This window comes from Callorhinus ursinus, unplaced genomic scaffold (genome assembly GCF_003265705.2).
Source record: "Callorhinus ursinus isolate GAN/ISIS: 27379988/994484 unplaced genomic scaffold, GSC_fseal_2.0 scaffold98, whole genome shotgun sequence".
Taxonomy (NCBI): Eukaryota; Metazoa; Chordata; class Mammalia; order Carnivora; family Otariidae; genus Callorhinus; species Callorhinus ursinus.
In genome coordinates this window covers 1,812,807-1,831,562 of record NW_027397160.1, presented here as the reverse complement: position 1 = coordinate 1,831,562, position 18,756 = coordinate 1,812,807, and the positions used below count along the sequence as shown (strand labels likewise).

Below are 18,756 nucleotides of genomic sequence, written 5' to 3'. Positions count from 1 at the left end.
CCATGGGACTGTAATGGAATTTCAAAGAACGGGGTCTCCATCTCAGTCTCTCACATGCACATCGTAAGTATTCAACTGAACCTTCCCAGAGTACTGACTTCCTCATCTGGTGAAGGGCATGGTAGCCTAGATCCTCTGAGGAGTAGATGCCCAGGCAGGATGAGATGAGCAAGAGATTCCTCAGGAGAAAATCCTGGGAGGGAACAGGGGTTGGGGGCAGCAGGTCTGACCCTTGGGCAGGAGACAGAAGGAATGGAGGTGGGTGGAAGTGTCTTCAACTGCAGTACAGGGTCATTGGGGCATCCTCAATCCAAAGTCGCCCAGCAGAATGGGGCATCCTCAATCCAAAGTCACCCAGCAGAAAAGCCCCTCTGCTCCCAGGAATAGGCCTGCCTTGGTGTCCTTGCCAGGCTCAGTCACTGGCTGGGAGCAATCTGTAGGAAGAGTGGCCCCAGCACAAACAAGTGTGCATCCAAGAGGGGCAACCTCACATGCACCTCAGTCAGAAACCTGAGAGGCACATACTCACTTCTTGTGCTGCGCAAATCTACTCCTCCACAGGAGGAATTCCCATGAGCCTTTCTCCCTGGGGGGACCTCAGGAAAGAGAGGTGAGTGGGACAAACTGTAGATGGTCTCAGGGTAGCACCTGGCCCTCCTCTGCTCTCCATTCTGAATTCTGCTCACCCTCAGCCATCACCTCAGCACATCTCAATGACTTAGCTGAGTGTTTGATGCAAACCTTCACTCCTGAGGGGTCTGAGTCCGGGGACCCAGTGCCATCATGGTCCTCACGTCAGGGTGAAGGCCCACTGGGGCCAGATAATACATGAAGTACCAGCTCTAGTCTGGTTCACAGCAAACTTCCCAAGTCCAGGACCCACCCAGTGGTCATTTGCCCATTTCCTGAGCATGTAATTGGAATTAATCTAGTTGACAACTGGAGTAACCCCCAGACTAGGTTCTTGGCCCATAGAGTGAGAGATATCATAGTAGAAAAGTCCAAGAGGAAACCCTTGAAACTACCCCCTCCAACTCCAGTCAAGATAGTAAATCACAGGCAATATCATATCCCAGGGAGGTCGTGGAAAGTAGTGCTGTTCAGTAGAAGGCATGGTCAATCTCTTGAGTATCTTGAGTAAATACCTTGCCATGGCATTGTAGGGCCCTTCTACCTAGGGACCATGCCACCTCTTCAGTCAGTGGATTTCAGATCTGAAATTTGTCTCAGGTCCAGAAACTGAGCAAAGGATTGTCATTTTTCATCCAGGTAACAGCCCTCAGTCTCCTGACTTTGCATTGTTGCCTTTAATTGTAGATGTTAAGCAGTATCATTGTTGGCTGCCCATCTCTTTTGCCCCTTGAGATGCCATGCTCTATTAACCAACCCCACAACTCCCTATGGTCCAAGCCCCCTTGATTATTTCTTCTGCCTTGCTGGCCATCACTGTAATTGAAGCCATGTGGCCTCTCCTACCTCAGGGCTCCATCATCCCAATGGACATTCATGAGCCCAGCCCAGTGTCTTCCTCTCCTTCCATCAACCCCGACCTACAAAGGACAATCACCTACCACCAGATTTCTTAGTGGTGTTGATGTCCCTCCAATATTGCACTCCTTGTGGCCTTGGTGTATAGTTTGTCCCTGGGCCCTCCCATGGTATGCAATCTCTGCTGGGTCTTCTTGACTAATGAATTGCATTCATTCCAATACACCCGTTTCCCTCAGCCTTTTTGTTCCTTCCTCCGCCATCTGCCAGAACAACTCAGGTATTACTGCCTCACTGACCACTGGCTTCTCCCAGCATCTAAATCTAAGAGCCACCCCCGCAATTGGTTTGTCCCATTTCCTGAGGTTCCTGCCAGGGTATAAAATTGTGTGTCCTGAAAATTCTGATATGACCCTAGGGAAGGAGAATTAGCCAACCGTACGGCTTTAAGGAAATTGGACAAGGCCGAAGGGGAGCCCTCAAGGCCAAGCTGCCCATCAGAAAAGTCCCGTCTCCCAGGAACAGGCCTGCCTTAGAGTTGCTGCCCCAGTGGATTTCAGTGGGCAGCAGCTGGGACACCTCTGAGTTATACTCCCTGTAGCTGGAGACCTGAGGGACATTTTCATGGCCTGCTGCTAAGGGAAGACAGCCCATGCTCCACACAACTGCTGTGCAGACTGAAAACAGCAGGGCCTGTGCAAGTGCAGTGTGCACCAAAAGCACCATGTGGTGGAAGGGGCTCATACAATGCCATGGCAACAGAAGGTTTTCTGAAATCAGGGCAATAGGAAGACTCAAAATCCCCCATCTCCACCTGCCACACGTTCCCATGCCCACCCTGCACCTGTGCAGTGCAGATCATACCCAACACCAGCTCTCGACTTTACCCCTCACTTGTGATGAGAACACACTTGCTGAATTTTACAGTCGTTTCCCCTTTATTTTGTTTAAATATTTTATTTATTTATTTATTTATTTATTTATTTATTTATTTATTTGGGAGAAAGAGACAGAGATAGCGAGAGAGAGCACAAGCGGGGAGGGGAGGAAGAAGCACTTCCCACTGAGCAGGGAGCCCGATGAGGGGCTCTAACCCAGGACCCCGAGATCATGACCTGAGCTGAAGGCAGACACTCAACCGACTGAGCCACCCAGGTACCCCTTCACCTTTCCTTTAGGAAAAAAAAATGTCAGTACCATTGTGCTGTGTCTGGTTTTTAGATGAGAATCTGAGAAGGAGTTTTATTTGTCAAAGGCAGACCGGAGGCCTGAGCACTCGCCATACCCGCACCGTCAGCATTGAGCTACCTGCTTCTTTGCTGTTGCTGAGGACAAACATGATGTAGGGGAGGGTTCAGAGACAGGAACCTCTAGAAAGAGGAGCTTCCAAAAGAAATAAAAAATAAACTTGGCTAAAGCCCTTCATCTCAGAGAAATGCTGTGGGTTTTTCTGTGTGGCGTGGTTAGGAGAGGAGGTGCTGCCCGGCTGCGATGCCTTTCCCATTCAGAACCTCCAGGGGCAGTGAGCAGAGCTGCAGACAGAATGACGGCAACGCGGGTGAACAGGAGAGAGGTCAAGGTCACAGCCTGGGTCCTCTGCCTGTGTACACAGCTCTCCCATACCACTACTGCATGCAGCTGTTTTGGGGGGTTTTTTTTAAAGATTTTATTTATTTATTTGAGAGAGAGAATGAGAGAGAGAAAGCAGGAGAGGGAAGAGGGTCAGAGGGAGAAGCAGACTCCCCGCTGAGCAGGGAGTCCGATGCGGGACTCGATCCCGGGACTCCAGGATCATGACCTGAGCCGAAGGCAGTCGCTTAACCAACTGAGCCACCCAGGCGCCCTGCATGCAGCTGTTTTTATAGAGCGACCAGGTAGAGGCAGAGAGCACCAGCATATTGGGTGCTGAGCTCCGCTAGAGCCCTGTTGCATTCCTCCACAGGGTCTGTTCTGTGTTGCCCTGGTGGTCCCCCAGAAGCCTGCCTCCCTTGGCCTCAGCTCCCATGCTGCCATCCCTGTGATTTCTCCTCAGGTCTTCATGCCACTGGCCCTTCACCTCCTTCCAGCCTGGAGGCCCACTCAACATCGTGGTCCTTTCATAGATTAGACCAGACCCTTATAAATATTTAGCACCTGCCATGTACTGAGATGGAGATGCTCCTGGAAAGTTCATTTTCCCTGAATTTTGTGCAGAAAATGGTTATATACAACAGGTTCCTAAAAATCACGCTGTGTGTGGGTTGGGGGATACAGGGGAAGAGTGGGTAAACTTATTTGGAGTAGAATTTAGGCCATCAGAACTTTTTAATGCCAACAGAAAACTTTCATCTGCACTTAATTCCTCTCAGAAAATCAAGAAGAATGCCAAACTTTACCCAAATAAAACATAATTTAATAAATGGTTAACTATAGGCAAGGGTAGAGAGACTCATTACACTTTTTAAGTTAAACCTGTTTGATTTACAAGGAACACACTAAGATTTCCCAAGGCAAACTGGTCTGAAAACTATTTAACATTCTCTTTAGGTGTAAAATATTTGCAAAATTTGTATGAAGACAGGATACCTTAATTATTGTTCATGTTCAAGTCACTACATTGCCAAACCCTTCTTTTGAGTCTACATTAGCATTTATATTCACTCATCTCCTTCAACAAATGACAGAACAAACTTGGATCTCCCTGGAAATGAGATCTTTGCTCTAATTCAGTCTAATTAAGTTATCCAGGAGAGCTGATGACTGACTTCCCGGGAAAGTCAACATTCTCCTTCCACAAAGCTTTCAGCCAACTCTCCAGGGCTACTTCAGTGGCTTCCTGTGTGTCTCCCCACCTCGGACATCTCCCTGATGATGATGTGTGACTTGTCTGCTAGGCAGTCTCTCTTTTTTTCCCTTGGCCCCAAGAACTGCCACCCTTTTCAAGACACAATACAGGCATGGCCTCCAACACCATGGGAGTGCCCATCTCATGGGTATTTTCTGGGTCTGGGGGCGGCAGCAGCCTGAGAAGTTGGCTGTGCAAAACCAGAAGAGGGAAACAGGAAAGTATGCACCAGCCTCCAGGATGGGGAGGGACAAGGACAGGTGGGTCCAGGGTGCCTGGAAGGGTCAGAGGTGCTAGAGATGACTCAGGGACATTTGAGGTGAACAGGGCACACACAGCCTCAGAGCGGCAAGAAGCATCCCCAGGAGTGCGATGTTGTCACTTGGTCTTTGCAGTCAGATGTCATCTATCAGAGTGTGTTTGAACTGATCCACAAGGAGGACAGAGCCATGTTCCGGAGCCAGTTTCTCTGGCCTGCAGATGCAGCACCTGTCAGCAGAGAGGGTGAGCAGGACATCCACCGTAAGTCACCAAGGCTTGTTGGGGGGGAGAGCTAAACGCAGAATCAACCCTGTACATGTGTTTCAACCCTTATAGTCCATGAGGAAGAAATCAGACCGGGAAGCCAGGCTTTCTCAGCTCCAATGTATATTTTGTTAAGCACTGATGGAGCACTCACTAAGTCCCAGGTGTATGAGGGGAAGAGAAGAGGAAGGGCTGCATCGGGAATCAGGTAGTGTGTGTTGGCATAGGACTCTGCATCCTTCAGAACCATCTCATATCTGTGAGCTCATGTGGTCCTCCTAGGAACTAGAAAATACACATAAGGCATGAGCATCTGTTGATTTTACTACCAGTAGGATACAGGGAGGGATTTTTGCAGAACTTGTTCACTGCTGTATTCCCAGTGCCTAGAACAGTACCTGAGACAAAGTAAACATATAAATGTTGAGATGAGGAAAGTGATGTTTGCCCAGATGGATCCAACTGGTGAGTGATAAGACTCACGCTGGAGGAAATACCCTCCCTGCCTGCCCAGGTAAGAGCATCCCCTAAGGGCAGACAGGTGCATCCCCTGAGCGATGATCAAGCTGGTAGGGGACTCATATTTGTGTATCTGGTGAGTATACGAGGTATGAGGCCATTATGGCCATAGCGTGTTACTCTGCCAACTGGTGGGATACCATAGGCAAAAGGCAATATTGTCATTTACAAGTAAATGCTATTTTGTAAGTCCAGATACAGGACCCCTTTCCAAGTATTTAGAGTACATTTAAGGCACCCACACAGGCTGCAAAGAAAGGCTCTTCCCTGTTTTGTTGTGAAGGATGGTTAGAAAAAAATAAAATACTCAAAAAACAGAGGCTTCAATTAGAAAAAAATGAATCCATATGCCAATGTGCACACTAATAATGACATGCTTTTGTGATGGATAACTTAAAATACTAAGCACGAAGAAATTTACAAGACTGACTACAAGATATGGTTGTGTAACTTCATAAGACACAGCTTTATTCAGTTCAGCTTTGGCTGCTGTGATTTTAGTCCATCTCTTTCCAAAGCCTGCTCCCACTCCAGACATTCTACCCAAGACTCTGTCTTGACCTGCCATAAGTCCAGCAGGGTAGTTACTTATCGCAAAACAGGTCTTCACTTTTTTTCTTTCCTATTATCAGCTCACTGAAGGGAGGAACCCTCTCCTCAGCATTGAGCTTTGCACCCCTGTGCCTCCACCCCTGTCCCTGTTGACCAGCTAGGGTCAAAAGAGAAAGGAAAAGAAATTTGAGGTCCAGACTTTCATACAGCTCCTGACACTGCCAAGTCTGAATTATGTCCTTAACAATGGATACTCTGGAATTTTGCATATAATTTCATACTTTTAAATACCTTTTACACTGTTATAGCCCTGCAGTAGCAGAAACCATACAGCAGTATACCCACATGTTTATAAATGACATTTCTTCAGAATAAAAGTAAAACTTTAATGCCATGCTATAAAAATGCCAGAAAAATGTCTGAAGACCACCCAACTAAACCAAATTCAAGTTGATGTGTGTTTTATACATGTGTGTATATGTTCTAACATTTATTGAGGGTATACCGTGTGCCAGGCACTGTGCTAGGGGTTTTATTAAATGACATTACAGGGGCGCTTGGGTGGCTCAGTCGTTAAGCGTCTGCCTTCGGCTCAGGTCATGATCCCGGGGTCCTGGGATCGAGCCCCACATCGGGCTCCCTGCTCCGCGGGAAGCCTGCTTCTCCCTCTCCCACTCCCCCTGCCTGTGTTCCTGCTCTCGCTGTGTCTCTCTGTCAAATAAATAAATAAAATCTGAAAAAATAAATAAATAAGATTACAATAGTAAAACTTATCAGATCATAAGCCTTCCTTTGTTCCTCCCTCTAGCCTGCTTTTTTACTCTTCTGCAGCACTTAAGTCTAGACCAATCAATTTTCATGTGACACAGGGAAAACCATCCATGTAACTATAATCTGACTTGTCAGGTTGAGAATTACAGCAAAAGAGAACAAATTTGGTTTTTGCATCTTTGACTTTCTAATGAAGCTTCATTGGTACTTCTACTTTTAACCCAAGAGTTTGGGATTTTTCTCATTATCCTTTGCAAAGACTTCCCTACAAACCCCTAGGACAGGAAAGAGAGCAAACTGAACCAGCACTCCAAAACAGGTTGAAAGCAGCATTGTTTTTCATGGATAAATGGGGCAGGAGAGTGCAGGGGGAAGAAACAGCATGAATGCAAAGTCCCCGAAGCAGAAGTGCACTTAGCATAGATAAGCAATGGCCAGGAGGCCACTGAGAAGGGCACAGGGAAGGGGAAACTAACTGGCCAGCGCCTGGGCAGGAAAGGGTGTGGGATAAGGGAGGAAGTCACTGAAGAGTTCTAAACACAAAATGGACATGGTCTGATCTATATTTAAGTCACTCTGGGGGCGCCTGGGTGGCTCAGTTGTTGGGCGTCTGCCTTTGGTTCAGTTCATGATCACAGGGTCCTGGGATCAAGCCCCGTATCGGGCTCCCTGCTCAGCGGGAAGCCTGCTTCTCCCTCTGCCTGCCGCTCCCCCTGCTTGTGTTCCCTCTCTCACTGTGTCTCTCTCTGTCAAATAAAATAAAAATAAAACCTTTAATAAATAAATAAAGTCACTCTGGCTACTGAGTGGAGGACAGACCATAGGAGCAAGGGTGGAAGCAGGGACACCAGTTAGAAGGCTATGGCAAATTTAAAGGGGGAAAAAATGATGAGAGTAACAGCCAATTTATATAGAGGTTACAATGCGCCAGGCACTATTCCAACTGCTTTACATATATAAATATATTTCTCCTTACAACCTTACTAAGTCAGATCAGATAACTGGGACCTATGGAGATGTTACATAACTTGTCCAGGGTCCATGCTCTTCTCAACTAGATGTTCCACCCAGCTGATGAGAGACTGACCAGCATAGCAGAGTGAAGTGATGAGAAGTAGTTGGCTCCAAGGAATATTTCAACAGTAGAACCGATAGGGTTCCTGGATATATATGTTATGTGCAGCATCTCACTTTTAATTTGATTCTCATGACACTCTAAGGCATGGAGGCAGGCAGGACTGCTAGCATCATCTGATGAATGAGAAAGCCAGCTGGAGTGGTGGATCAAGGTCATCCTACTGGGCAAGGCCAAGGTTCACTGGGCCACAGGGCTTGTGACCCCACATTCTCTCCACCCACCAGCTTCTTTGGGAACTACAGATATTTCAGTTCTGTGATGATGAGTGTTCTGGTAGAGCTTCCTCATTTGTCTTCCCAGCTCTGCCAGGAGAGAAGTTTCTCTCACTTAGTGGCACCTCCACCGACAGCCTGCAGCATCAGCCCTTGGATGACCCCTCCTATCTGGAAAGAAGTTTTGTTTGTCGGTTCCGCTGCCTGCTGGACAATTCTTCCGGGTTTCTGGTAATCACACTGTCCTTACAGGCTCAGGAACTTCCTATACCAGTGCTCTGCCCAGATGGGACACTGCCCAAGGGTTGAGCCAGGCTTCCTCACCATCCCAGGATGGTGAATCTGGCCTTCAGCTCACTGCCATTTCAGAATACCAAGTTGTCTTTTGAACCTTCCTCTGCCTGGTTAAGATATGGGATTTGTTTACTTGGGATTTAGTTACACCTGCTACCTATAGTGCATCCTGAGTGGAGATCCCTGGTGAACCCAGGATGTTAACATCCACCTTCTTCACCATCCCCCCCCAAGTCAGCTGAAAGTGCCTACCAATTCCTGGATACCCTCTCACGGCGCAATTAACTCTGCAGCCCTTTGAAAAAGGCTGTGTGGGTCAGGGACTGAAGGGAGGACTGAGAAGCCATGAAAAATAATCAGGGCCTAATGGGCAGAGCAGAATGAGGAAGCTCCAAACCTGCACACACCTATACTGAGTCCTACCCGTTCAACTACAAGGAGGGCAGGGGACCCTATGAGTTCCGTAAGAGGAAAGTCATATCGACTATTTTAGCTACTTAGCATCCTCTTCTCTTTCCCCTTCTCATTATGTTTGGGGTCTCCTTTTTCTAGGAGTTGAACTTCCATGGCCATCTTAAGTTCCTCCCTGGACAGAACAATAGGTCAGAAGATGGTATCCTCCTGTCTCCTCAGCGCACCCTGTTTGCCATTGCAGCGCCTTGCCAGCCACTCACCATCCTGGAGCTCCAAGACAAGACATTTCTTTTCCAAACAAAACACAAATTGGATTTCACACCTATAGCCTGTGATTCCAGGTACATCCCTCTGACCAGAAATCATGACTCCTAGAGAACCAAGGGTGCTCCCAGAGCAGTTATGGTCCAAATCCTGAGTCTAGAACCAAAGGCAAGGCAAGAACAATTGGCCGATCCTGTCCAAACAGGCTCTGGAATGAGAGTTAGCAGAGAAGATGCCGCTTACAAGGGCAAGGGAGCAAACCTTCCACGTAGGCGCACGCGGGTATGATGCAGAAAGCAAATCCCAGGTAATACGTGTCTCCCTCTCAGAGACTTCCGGTAACAAATCATAGTGAACCCCCAAGAAGTCCCACTATGAAAAACCTAACTAACTAGGTTTGACCCAGTTGTTCCCAAATTTTGACCAGTGAACCTTTCTGGGGGGAATCAGTTAACATGCTACGAGGCCAGTGCCCTTAGAACACACTCTAGAAAGCCCTGGCTTGAGGGCAAGTGCTTCGGCGTATCGTTAGAGCTGGAACTTGCAAGTTTTATTTCCTCCTCAAAGATGCTGGGGAGTCAGGGCCCTTTGATGAAGGCAGTGGAATTCGCCCTCAACAAGGTTAATGTGGGTACTGACCCCCGTTCCACAGCACAGGTTTAAAGCAGAATTTGGGGACAGGGCACCACGCTCCCGCCAGCGCGGAGGCCTCTTCGAGGTGGGCTCCAGCCCCGAGGCTAGCAGAGGCGCCCCCTCCGGACCCGGACGGCCCAGGGAAGGCCGCTGCCGGCGCCCGGGCGCAAAGCTGGGCGGCCTGCAAAGGCTCCCCGTGAGGCGCTGGCAGGGCTGTAAGCCGAGGGGGTGCCGCTTCTCCTCCGCAGAGGCAAGCTGGTCCTGGGCTACACCGACAGCGAACTCTGCAGGACGGGCTCCGGCTACCAGTTCGTCCACGCGGCCGACATGACGCACTGCGCCGAGAACCACGTGCGGCGTGAGTTCGGGAGGCGCCTCCCGCCTGCTGCCGCAGCGCCGGCTGCAGAGGGCTGGGGGGCGGGGCCCGGGGCTCCGACGCGCGCGCAGTCCGTCCGTCCGTCTGTCTGTCTCGGCAGTGATGAGGACGGGCGAGAGCGGCCTCACGGTGTTCCGGCTGCTCACCAAGGAGGCCGGCTGGCTGTGGGTGCAGTCCAACGCCCGCCTGCTGTTCCGCGGCGGCCAGCCCGACTGCATCGTCGCCCGACAGCGGGCCCTGACGTAAGTAGGGCCCGGGCGGGAAGTGAGGGCCCTGTCGTAAAGGAGGGCCCGACGTCTGCGGTGCCCGACGGCAGAGCGCGCTGACAGAAATGAGGTTCTTGCGCCCTCCCCGCGGTGAGGACCCTGTCGTAAAAGCGAGGTCCCGACGTACGTGCGATCCTGAAACAAGACGTAAATAAAAGCCCCTAAGGGAGGCCCCAACACAGATGCGGGCCGGAAGGGCGGGCCCGAAGGGAGGGTCCCACGCAAATGCGGGCCGGAAGGGCGGGACCGAAGGGAGGGTCCCACGCAAATGCGGGCCGGAAGGGCGGGACCGAAGGGAGGGTCCCACGCAAATGAGGGCCGGAAGGGAGGGCCCAAGGAAGGGTCCAACGCTAATGTGATTGCGGATCAGTCAAGATTGTTGTCAATATATCGCTGTATTTCCTTCAGGTATGTAAGTTTTATACTTGAAATTATATTCTATATATAGTTTTATATATATATATAAGTAAATGGAATCCCAGAAAAAGAACCGAGAGAGTGGGCAATATATCTATACCTATATCTATCTATCTTTTTATGTGCGTGTGTGTATACATGTTTGAAGAAATAATGACCAGAAACGTCTCCGGTTTGGGAAAAATTATAATTACAGATTCAAGAACCTCAGCAAATTCCAAGCAGGATAAATACAAAGAAAACCACACCAAGGCATATTCTGGTCAGATTGTTGAACACCAAAGCTAAAGAGAAAACTTTAAAAGCAGTCTAAGATAAAAAGCACATTACATACAAGAAACAATTCAGATTATTGTGGACTTCTCAACAGAAAAAATGGTGATCAGAAAACATTGGAACAATATCTTTGAAAGTGCTTTTAAAAAATTGTCAACTCTGAATTCTGTGAACAGTGAACATATCCTTCAAAAATAATAGCAAACGAAGACATTTTCATTAAAGGAAAAAAAATCCAACAATTTATTGTCAGTAGATCTGCACTATAAGAAATGCTAGAAGAGGGCGCCTGGGTGGCTGAGTTGGTTAAGCGACTGCCTTCGGCTCAGGTCATGATCCTGGAGTCCCGGGATCGAGTCCCACATCGGGCTCCCTGCTCAGCAGGGAGTCTGCTGCTTCCTCTGACCCTCTTCCCTCTCGTGCTCTCTATCTCCCATTCTCTCTCTCAAATAAATAAATAAAATCTTTAAAAAAAAAAAAAGAAATGCTAAAAGAAATATGTCAGGTGGAAGGGAAATGAAATCTACTAAGAGTTTGAACCTTGAAAAGGGAGTGGACAGGATGAGAAATGGTAACCATGTGGATAAATATAAAATACTATTTTTCCTTTTTGAAAAATACATGTGACTGCTTAAGCCAAAAATATAACATAGCATGGGATTTATAACATATATAGATGTAATATATATGACACCTCTAGGATAAAGGATAGGTGTTAGGAGTACATGGACCATTGCAAGAGGCATATGTTTTATGTAAAGTGGCACAGTATTAATTCTAAGTAGACATTGAAATCTTGAGGGTATATTTCATAATTTCAAAAGCAACCATTAAAAATATAATGCAAAAGATAGAACCAAAAATACAGTATAGAAGTGAAAATGAATTTCTTAAAAAATTAATGTATCTAGGCAGGAAAGGGGTGAATAGAGGGGAAGAAGGGGGGACAAACAAATATAATATAAAAGACCCAAATCCAGACATTGCAATAATGCCACTAAATGTTAATGGATAAAACACGCCAGTTAAAACACACAGATTGTCGAAATGGTTTTTTAAAAAAGCACTCAACCATATGCCTTCTACAAGAGATATATTTTTAGTATATGTGCTGTTGAAGCAAGCACAAGAAATATATTTTTAAATAGTGACACAAGTTGAAAGGAAAAAGACATAAAATAAGATATGTGGTACAAGCAGTAAGTACAAGAAAGCCAGAGTGGTGGTATTCATATCATACAAAGCAGACTTAAGGACAAAGACTATGACCAGAGATCTTAAGGTGAGATACCAGCTTCTCTAAAGGTCCCTCCAGTGATGGAGTTTCCTATGCCCACAGCATCCTGGTCAGCTCCTGTCAAAGACACTCCATGTTAGTTCAGTTTTCCTTTGTGGACCTACAAACCAAATGTGAGATTCCAAGTGGAGTCAGGCCAGCAAGTGAAGGTTTTTCACCTTGCTGAGCGTGGTGTTGACATGGCTGTCGGGGCGGCCCTATAGCAGCCATATACCATGTGTCTTTTGGAAGGGAAGAAGGGAGAGGAGGAAGGAGGGGGAAATTATTTTTCACAGTGAAAAACAGTTGCATGTATCATACTTGCATAATGATTCTTTTCGACGTAAACTTGAAGTTTAGGGAATTTCTACATGTGTTTTTGGAAAACTCATCCCACAAATAAGCAGTTTCCTCTGAGACTGCTTCAGAATTCAAGACAGAAAGTATTGGCCAAGATTTTATACTCCAAAGAATGCAAAAGAGAAGCAAGTTCAATATTATGTCTTCTCCCTTGGATGGAAAAACCAGAACAGATGATGTCCAGCGCCTTGCTCACTTGTTCAGTTACTTGGCCATTACTGTCCCCTGACCAGGAGACTCCCTTTCTCACTCATATACCCATTCTCAGATGTGGTCTTGTGTTTTCTTAACCACAGGAATGCAGAGGGGGAGGAGCACCTGCGCAAGAGGGCCCTGCAGCTGCCATTCATCTTCACCACAGGGGAAGCCATCCTGTATGACAGCAGCCCCCTGAGCCCTGTGACTGCCCCCCCAGCCAGGAAGCAGATCAGGGCAAGGAAGGGCACCCCCACTGGTCAGGGCCCTGTGCACCCAGGCTCTCTTCTGGGAGCCATGATGCAGCAAGATGAGTCCATATACTTGTCCTGCATTGCCCCAACCCCACAAGGCTCACTCTTGGAGAGGTGGAGGTCCAATGACAGTCATGAGTGCAAGGAAGAGCAAGAGGAGGAGGAAGACCACTCCCTCCTGGCTCTCACTGAGACCCTGCTGGAGAAGGACACAGAAGAACAGCCTGATCTCTGCTCCACTCTCCAGCACCTGGGGGTCACCGACCTCAGCCAGCGTCTGTGGGAAGAGAGCCTTCTCAGGGCTGACTCAGGCCCTGCAGGATCTCAGAATTGCCACCCACTACCACCCAGCCAGGGAGGGGGCGCCCCCGGGGGAAAGGAAGTGCTTTTTCATGACAGTGGGAATGTGGCACTGCCCCCACCACCCAGCACAACTGCGCCACAGACCCTGAAGCCACAGCCTTCACTGGGCTCGGGCCAGCTCAGCATGGAAGTGACTCCACCTCAGCACATGGGCACAATGCCTGGCTACCTTCACACACACACCCAGCATTTTCTCATCTCTGGCCCCACACTCCAGAGTTCTCCACAGTGGCAGCTTCAGCACAGCCAGGATATGCCTTTGAATTTCAGGATATGCCAGAAACCAACAATATTTGACCTCAGCCCCCTCCCTGAGGCCTCCAGCCCCAGCCAACCTGTCCAGGTGTTTCAGCCAAACCACACATCTTCACTCCCTTTAGGAAAAAATGTCCCTGGACACCTGGCTCAGCCAGGTGCTCGTGTTCTGGATTTTTGCAAAGAACCCGTGACCTGGACAGCCTCACACAGTGGTCAGTGTCAAGAGCCCTTGATCACCTCAGATCCCACCTCCTGTGGCACCTATCCTTTGGAAAGCATTTGGGATTCCCCCATCCAGGGCCAGCCAGCACTAGTCCCTGTGGAGGTGGAGTCAGGGCAGGTAGCAAGGCAGGCCCAGCCTGACCCCTTCCACCACCTTTGGTCGACCATGGCCAACCTGTGCCCTCCATCGGCAGGGCCAGCCAGTGACATTCCTCCTAACTTGTGCTGGGGTTTGCCCCCATCTGTGCAGGGAGAAGCAGGTAACCCAAAGGACACAGCTGGGAGTCAAGAGCACCCACCCCACTCCCTGGTGGTGAGCCAGTTCTCGGGGAGCTCTACCTGCCCTTCCCAGGAGCTCCTGCATAGACCCTTGGCTATGCAGGACTCTTACAGCATGGACCCCTGCCCAGCTGCCAAGCAACAGCAGTGGGTACAAATGGGGCTACAGACCCAGGAAGCTTGTGGGCCAGTGAGAGAAGGGTTGCCAACTGCCCAGCCCTTGGGTGGCTGCCCAAGAGATGCCATCCCCCAGGCCCTGAAGCTGAGCCCCTTCCTATGCTCCCTAGGCATAGGCAGCAGCCAAGGCAAGAGCCCAGCTGAAGCCACAATGCACAGCAAGGACAGACGGGTCATCGCAGCCCCAGGGGCTGTGGGGAGACCCCAGGTGCAGTCCAGCCTGACCCTGCCTCACTGCCCTCCTGACTCTGCCTGGCCACCTGCATCTATGCAGGGCAGCCGTGACATCTAGCTCCAGGTAAGTGTTGGCAAGCAGGACCACGGGGATTTGTGGGTAGCAGGGAGGGGCACTCTACCTCACTGGTCAAGTGCAGAGCTGCTGGCAAATCTGGATGTGAGGGGGCATCTGCCCAGCTGGCTAGTTTCGGAGGGGGATCCCACCAGCCCAGCTGGTCCGAAGCACAGCATTACTGTGAAGCTGCAGTGCAGGGATACATGGAGGGATTCTGCAAATGTAGCAGGTCACTGTCAGTGTTGGTCGACTGAGGCTAGTAATGGTGGCAGGAGCGGCTTTACCCCTGGGAGTAGTGTGGTTGTAACCTGGTGGGCCCTCCAGCTGGGCATCACTGAGCCACCTGGACACCTGCTTTGTAATGTAATTTAGCCCAGCTTTGGACCCCCAGAGTTGGATTGGTTGTATTCTGAATTTGACACGCTATTCGGCTGTGCTCCCCCCAGTACCATTTCCAACACCAATAAGCAGGTTAGTGCTCAAGCATTGCTCACTGCCTGGTGCTGGCAGGGAATGAGGACACACATACAGATCCTGCAAATAATTGTAATTCACACCCTCAAATGCAGCTTCACATAAAAGTCACACCAGCAGTGTTGTGACCCCTCCCACTTCACACAGAGGAGCAGATGTGCCTTTCCGGTGACATAGGGCTGCCCTCAGGGCTCAGCTCAAATCTGGTTTTCCTGAACCCCAGGCAGCCCGATATAGCTTCACTGGGAGCTCCCCTTCACTTCTCTGGATTTTCTGCCCCTTCTCATGTCACACTGCCACCTCTCATTTCTGGCATCCTCGGGCTCCCTCAGCTTACACCCCCTTTCCAATTTTTTATTTTCCAACTGTTGTAAGTTAGAAAATCAGAAGACCGAATCTGTTAGACTTCTATCTGAAACCAAAGTAATTCCTAATTAAAGCTTCAAACTTACATCTTTTATAAACAAGTATCGATTTTAGAGTCCTTGGGTTAACCCTTGTCTTCTGTAATTTTGTTCTAACTGCTCTAAATGTTTCCCATTTTCCCATCAGCAGTGTGACCAAAACAAAGTGCACAGTACCATACCACTTGGGATTCCAGGCCCAAAAGGAAGCACGTTTTCCTCCAAATTCTGACTCAGAAAGACTGTATTGTGCTTTTTACCCCTGTCTGTGGACATGATCTGGAGTCTTAACTACTGACATTTTCCCTGGAATTGAAGTATCTTAAATTTTTCATATTGCTGGGTGAATATTTAACTTTTTTCTATGTGTATAAATACACACTTATCTGAAAGCTTATTCTCTGGATCCCAAAGAGTGTGTGTGTGTGTGTGTGTGTGTGTGTGTGTGTGTGTTTTACTTCATTTCATTCTGTGTACTTTATACTCAAGACACATATGGAATTCTCATCTTTGTTTAAAAAGTAACTTTTGAATCACAAAAACATTAATAGGAAAGGGACACTATGGACATATTCCCACATTTGCCTTCACGATGACACTTCCAAGCTCAGAGCTGAAGCCAGCATCAGACAACCTGTTTGCAATCAGGGCCATCCAGACACATGGTTCTTACAGCATGGTGACATGCTGACAGCCACACGTGGGGAAGGGATATGTGCCCTTTGGCCTGGACCCCTGGAGAGGGCTTGACTTTCACCCAGTATCTTGGACACAGGAGAAGTGGGTCCTCTGTGGAGCCCATGTGCAGGAGGAATGGTGTTCTGCCCTAGAGGATGGCATGGGAACGTGGTAGATGGAAGATCCATACAGTGGTACACGTTTGAAGCACAGGGTGCATGCCCCTCAGTCTCCCAACAGAGCAAAAGGAAAAAGGTTGGCGGCAACTGCTTCTCCTTCCATAAAGGACTCAGAATGGTTGAGGGTTATAGTAGCACTTCCACTGACTTCTGTGGCTTCCACCACAGGACTCATTGTTCAGGAGCTAAATGGACCAGATGTCATCAAGTATGACCACCATTGGACCTGCTCACCAGTGTCACCCAGAACCAGGCACATAGTAGGTGTTTAATGAATGTGCATTGTATGTATGCATGAATGAAAGCACAGGTGAAGAAACCACAGCACAGAAACACAGAGGCCCAGGAACCAGCCCAGTCAGAACCCAACAGAAGGACCCTTCTGATGCCACCAGGTCCACCAGCAGTTACCAGAAACCGTGTGACCTGCACAGGGCAAGCCACCATGTTCATTTTCCACAGCATCAGATCGGGTGATGGTTGATGTTTCATGTATGGAATGTCTGCCATTTTGGACCCTTGGACCTAAAACACTGAAGCATCAACTAAGACCCTGCAGCCTGACAAATGGGAGAAAACACACACAGAAGTGTTCACCAGTACTCATAAATCCTTCCACCTGCTCTCTCAAACCAAAAATTACAGCCTCTCATCATGGGGAAAGGGGAAATTCTCTAATCTCATTTAGAATCTGTACATGGCAGTATGTCTTAACAAACCATGGTCTATTTGGAGTACTTTTTTAATGTTTTTCTGTCCAAAGTAAACAGTTTAATCACAAAACAGTGCATGTTCTTGGACACTCTGAGGCCTGCCTTGATGTGAAGAGTTGTCCTTCCATGGTATTTTCAACTGGGTCACAAGTTTTTTAAAACTACTTAAAATGTTCCGTGTGAAGGACAGACTCATTACATGTGTAACAATCTGTGCATTCCATTTCTCTGTGTTGTTTATATACTACCATGGACTATAATGAAACACTGGCAGTCAATGCACAGCTCACAAGAATATGTCTGTTGTTTCATTCATATATGGAGTAGCAAATTACCACAAAACGTAGGCTATTAAAACAACAATCATCTCTTTGCTTATTATTCTGCAATATGGTGGGCTCCACTGGATGGTTCTGTTATGGGTGTCACCTGCATCGTTCATGTGACTGTGGTCATCTGGCAGCTCAGCGGGGGCTCACTCACATGTCTGGCAGCTTGCTGGGTGTCAGTCAGGCTCCTTGGTTCCCTCCCTTGTGGCCTCTCCAGTGAGACACTAGGATTTCTTGGCTGCAGCATGCTCCAAGAAGTCAAGCCCCCGTGTGCAAGTGCTTATCAAGCCTCTGCTAGGGCAGGTGATCAAGCCAAGTCACATGGCCAAGGCCAGAATCAAAATGGAGGGTAATCAGGAACATAACACTGGGAGGGAGGCTTCATTGACACCAACCAACAGTCGTCCTCTCCCGCAACACTCTTGGGAGCAGTAATCTCCGGTAACAGGTGAGGGGCATTCACCACATCCATGTGAACATGAGTCGTCCAGAACTTGCCCCAGAAAATGTCTTTCAGGGACCAGTGTACAAAAGTCTATTTCATGGGTGGTGAAGCTGGGCTGGTCCTTGGAGACAGCAACCCATGCAGTAGGAGGGTGGGGAGGAGAGCTCTGTCCTATCTAGGCACAGGGTGCTCTCCTGGAGGAACTTCAGTTGGGCTAAGCTTGGGCATGGGGACTTCCTTTCCCACTTCCTGTCACCTCTCCCTCTTCCCTTCTCTGGAGCCTGGGGTCCCTCCTCCTGCCCCAACCACCACCACACCCCCCACTGCCTCCCCCACGTCTGGATGAGAAGTCAGGGGCAAGGAAGACACTAGGTGAGCATCTAACTGAACAGAGCCCACAAAGATAAGAAAGGCTGGTGGGCCCTCAACCCGACCTGAGCATTTACATTTTTAAGAATGAAAAATATTATTACTTTATTTAAAAAAAGAAAGAATTAAAATCAATTACAATGATGTCTCCTTGGGGCACTTTCCAAACTACAACAGTCACACTGGCCAGCTTCCCTAAGCAGTCCTGCCTTTCCCAGAGACTGTCAAAGCATCTGTTTTTCTGCTTGTGTTCATTGGCAGTAAGGATGATGAGGAGACAGATGCAAGCTAGGTTCTTTGGGCAGCCAGCCTTCAGGGTCGTGGTGGCAGGAGAGATGAGAATGCAGAGGAGTCAGGCCTCAGCCCACTTAGGAAGCCAGGCTCAGGATGTCTGTGTACCAACCACCCAGGTTCCAGTCTGTACCCAAACAAGTAAAAAATAACCACAAACATATAACTCATTTTAAAAGCATACAACGTGAAGGAGCTTAATTAGCTAATGTTGCCAAACAGCCAACTT

The 18,756-nt window shown here is 48.5% G+C and overlaps 1 protein-coding gene across 1 annotated transcript in view; it reads left to right on the top strand.

The window, feature by feature from the left end:
- The window catches only part of LOC112816746 (aryl hydrocarbon receptor-like), a gene marked incomplete at its 5' end in the record, with an annotated part of 58,317 nt that extends 40,895 nt beyond the window's left edge, over positions 1 to 17,422 (top strand). Inside the window, 9 exons of the mRNA XM_073888909.1 lie at positions 4,708 to 4,834; positions 8,095 to 8,116; positions 8,149 to 8,260; positions 8,876 to 9,078; positions 9,883 to 9,992; positions 10,111 to 10,252; positions 12,902 to 13,887; positions 14,464 to 14,651; positions 15,672 to 17,422. Of these exons, the coding sequence (XP_073745010.1) occupies positions 4,708 to 4,834; positions 8,095 to 8,116; positions 8,149 to 8,260; positions 8,876 to 9,078; positions 9,883 to 9,992; positions 10,111 to 10,252; positions 12,902 to 13,887; positions 14,464 to 14,645 (1,884 nt within the window). The remainder of the gene's footprint in view (positions 1 to 4,707; positions 4,835 to 8,094; positions 8,117 to 8,148; positions 8,261 to 8,875; positions 9,079 to 9,882; positions 9,993 to 10,110; positions 10,253 to 12,901; positions 13,888 to 14,463; positions 14,652 to 15,671) is intronic.
- Between the last annotated feature and the right edge of the window lie 1,334 nt (positions 17,423 to 18,756).